This window comes from Acanthamoeba castellanii, assembly GCF_000313135.1.
Source record: "Acanthamoeba castellanii str. Neff unplaced genomic scaffold scf7180000083576, whole genome shotgun sequence".
NCBI lineage: Eukaryota > Discosea > Longamoebia > Acanthamoebidae > Acanthamoeba > Acanthamoeba castellanii.
This window is the reverse complement of record NW_004457276.1, coordinates 7306-10678: the sequence shown is the minus strand read 5'-3', so window position 1 is coordinate 10678 and position 3373 is coordinate 7306. Positions and strand designations below refer to the sequence as shown.

The 3373-nt window shown below is 57.6% G+C and overlaps 2 protein-coding genes across 2 annotated transcripts; one reads left to right on the top strand and one right to left on the bottom strand.

Annotated features, from left to right (window-relative positions):
- Positions 1 to 21: 21 nt before the first annotated feature.
- ACA1_011160 (replication protein A2 family protein, putative) lies at positions 22 to 1154 on the bottom strand (the record flags this gene model as incomplete). Its single annotated transcript, XM_004333973.1, has 4 exons — positions 22 to 354; positions 440 to 599; positions 687 to 826; positions 891 to 1154. 4 exons carry the CDS (start codon positions 1152 to 1154, stop codon positions 22 to 24), a joined length of 897 nt encoding a protein of 298 aa, XP_004334021.1.
- Positions 1155 to 1502: 348 nt separating this feature from the next.
- Positions 1503 to 3293, top strand: ACA1_011150 (eIF4gamma/eIF5/eIF2-epsilon domain containing protein; the record flags this gene model as incomplete). Its single annotated transcript, XM_004333972.1, has 9 exons — positions 1503 to 1586; positions 1649 to 1773; positions 1838 to 2020; positions 2103 to 2177; positions 2264 to 2527; positions 2716 to 2854; positions 2926 to 3135; positions 3208 to 3223; positions 3250 to 3293. The coding sequence occupies 9 exons, from the start codon at positions 1503 to 1505 to the stop codon at positions 3291 to 3293; spliced, it is 1140 nt and encodes a 379-aa protein (XP_004334020.1).
- Positions 3294 to 3373: the final 80 nt, after the last annotated feature.

Genomic DNA, 3373 nt, shown 5'->3' with positions numbered 1-3373 from the left:
GTGCGGTTGAGTGACACTCGCTTACTCGGAGCACCGGAAGAAGTCGTCGCCGGCGGTGTAGAGGTGCCCCTCGGCCGTGAGCCACTCGATGGCCTCCCTGAGCTCCTCCTCGGAGAACGAAGTCTGCAGGACCTCGATCACCTCGCCCAGCGCGCAACCGGCCCCGCTCTGCCTGCCCGACGTTCTGATGATCTCCAGCACCGCCTTCTGGCAGGGCGAGAACTGACCGCCAGCACGACCGGCAGGAGCAGCCTGACGCCCGTAGCCGCCGCCGCCACCGCCGCCACGCTGCGCGCCGCCGTAACCTGAGGTGCCACGACCGCCACTGGCCGCCGAAGAGGAATCGGTGGCGTCCTGTAGTTGGCCCAGTGGTCAGATGTGCCCCCAATTACTGCGTGTTTGAGCTCAAGAAAAGAGAAGGAGGAGGAGAGCTGCGCACCAGTTCGCCCTTGGTGACGGCAAGGTGTACGTGGATGACATCGAGGAAGTGGTAGGTCACTTCGTCGTACATCTCGATGGGCATCACGCGGAAGGCGAGCACGCTTCGCGTGTCCATGAACGAGCGCAGGTTGCCGATGACGCGCACGTACGAGCCGACACTGATGATGGTAGCAGGTGAATTAAGAGAAGCCCACGAACGACGCGTTAGCGCTAGACTTTGAGGGAACGGCGAGGCAGGCACGTACTCCCACTTCCTCGAGGATTGATTCTCTTCTTCGACGTCGAGCCACATACGCACGCCAATCTTGCCTGTTCCATCGTCAACTTCGAGCTCCACGTTCGTGGATTGCACTTGCAAGTTCACGATCTGGCCAACAAGCGTGATCTGCAGGAAATGACGAAGGTTCATATTATTAAATCAACAAAAAGCGAGTTTGGACCAACTGCACCTGATTGAGCTCACGATCGTCGACTTTGAAAATGTCGTCGGGGTGCGTGTGTGTGGCGAGGTGCAGCTGGCGAACGGTCACGGGCGTGAGAGTCTGCACGATGGCACCCGAGCGCTTCGCCGAGCGCGGGGTGTCTCCCTCGCCCTGTGTGCCCTGGAATCCGCCACCATCCCCTCCGCCCAAATCGCTGGGCTCGTACGAGTCACCACCGCCGTACTGCTGTTGCTGCTGCGGGAAGCCGCTACCTCCTCCGAATTTGCTCATACCACCTTTACATTTATCCGGAAATTAGCCCATCATCGAACGCTATTATTGTTGGCATCCACAATTCACATGACCGCAAATCATAAGGTCTAACAAGGGCGCGTACCAAATGAACGCGACATTATGCTACGTGTTGGGATGCTGAAGCGCGTGTAGGCCTTCGGTTTCCTCTTGTTGCGTGATTCGTTTGTCAGTTTCGCGCCAAATCTTTCACCTTGGGCGCTCTTTTCCTCGAAACACCGAAACTTTACGTAGAATTCGAAGCAGGCGAATTATTTTCCTTCATGGTTTCTTTTGGTATTGCCGCTGCATTTTTAATCTCGTTGTTGATTTCGAACAGCAATCAAGATGGACGGAGATCTTCTGCAGGCCGTGGTGCTGGCGGACAGCTTCGATACCAAGTTCTACCCCATCACGCTCGAGATGCCGCGGGTATGTTTGTTTGCCAACTTCTCCAAATACCCCCCCTCTAATTATTCTGGGCGTACGTGTAGTCACTGCTGCCGCTGGTGAACGTGCCCACTATCGACTACACTCTTGAGTTCCTCGTTGGAGCCGGCGTACAGGAGATCTTCATTCTCTGCTGTTGGAAAGCGCAACAAATACAGGCCTACATCAGGTAGAACCGATTTTGTTGATTTTTTGGTTTCTTTATTATTCACATTAATTACTCTGCTTTGCAGCCAATCACGATGGACGGAGACGCCCAATGTGGTCATTCGCACGATCGCCTCGACGCGGTGCCTCAGCACGGGCGACGCCCTCAGGGAAATCTACAACTTGCAAATCATCAGCTCTGATTTCGTTCTCGTGAGCGGCGACGTCATCTCCAACATGAAGCTCCAGCCCGTGCTCCAGGCTCACAGGTCCACCACACTTCCACCTCATCATTTCCTTCTTCGTTTCCCCCCACTGTCCTTCTCACCATCGCGTTCGAAAACACAACAGAGCCCGCCGGAAGCAGGACAAGAGCACCATCATGACCGTCGTCTACAAGAAGGCCGCTCCCAACCACCGCTCCAGGTGCGTCTCCACTTAACTTGTGGTGTGTGTGTCGTGTGTCGTGTTGTGTTGCTGAGCAATTGTGGTGTTGGCGTTGCGACTTGCAGGTCGCAGGAGGACGACAGCGTGGTGGTGATCAACCCGGCGACGGGTCAGCTGCTCAACCTGGAGAACGATCGCGAGGAGGACGCCGTCAACCTCGACACCGACGTCTTTGCCGAGAACTCCAGCGTGCAGTTCAGATACGACCTGCTCGACTGCCGCATCGACATCTGCTCGCCCGAGGTGCTGTCCGTGTGCGCCGACAACTTTGACTACAACGACCTCCGGCAGGACTTCATCCGCGGCGTGGTCGTGGACGAGGTCTACAAGTACAAGATCTTCACCCACATCATCTCCACCGAGTACGCCGCGCGCGTCAACATCCTCCGCACCTACGATTCCGTGAGCAAGGACATCATTCACAGGTGAAGCGCCCGGACCATCTTCGTCGCGTGTGTGTGTGTGTGTGTGTGGTCATGAGTGCCTGAATGTGTGTCGTGCGTGTTGTGGTACCCAGGTGGGCTTACCCGATGGTGCCGGATTGCAACTTTATGGGCACCACGTCGTACAAGTATCTCCGCGGCAACATATACCAGGAGGAGGGCATCAAGCTCGCCCGCTCCGCCACGCTCGGTCGCGACACCGTCATCGGCCAGGTCTTCCCCCTCCCGCGCGCTCGACCCTCTTGGCACCCAACACCGTGGACTAACATCGTGGTGTGATGCAGGGTACCGAGGTTGGCAACAACACATTCATCTCGCACTCGGTGATCGGACGCAACTGCAAGATCGGAGCCAACGTGAAGATCGTGGGCTCCTACATCTGGAACGGCGCCACCGTGGCCGACGGCGCTACGATCTCCTACTCCATCGTCTGCAATGAGGCGCGCATCATGGCTGGCGCGGTCGTCGACAAGGCCAGCCTTGTCTCCTTCCGAGTGCGTCTACTCTCCCGTGTGTGTCGTGCGTGTCGTATGTCGCTAATGATGCGCTATTGTCCCGCGTGACAGGCTGTGGTCGGCACGGGTGCGCGCGTGGGTCCGTGCGCCAAGATCGCGCTCGAGCCGGAGGAGGAGAACGACGAGGTGGAGTTTGAGGAGGTGGCCCTCGGGCCCAACGGCGCCGGCGTCCGCTGGATCGAGACCGATCCCCTCAACCAGCTCCGTACGTTTTCGT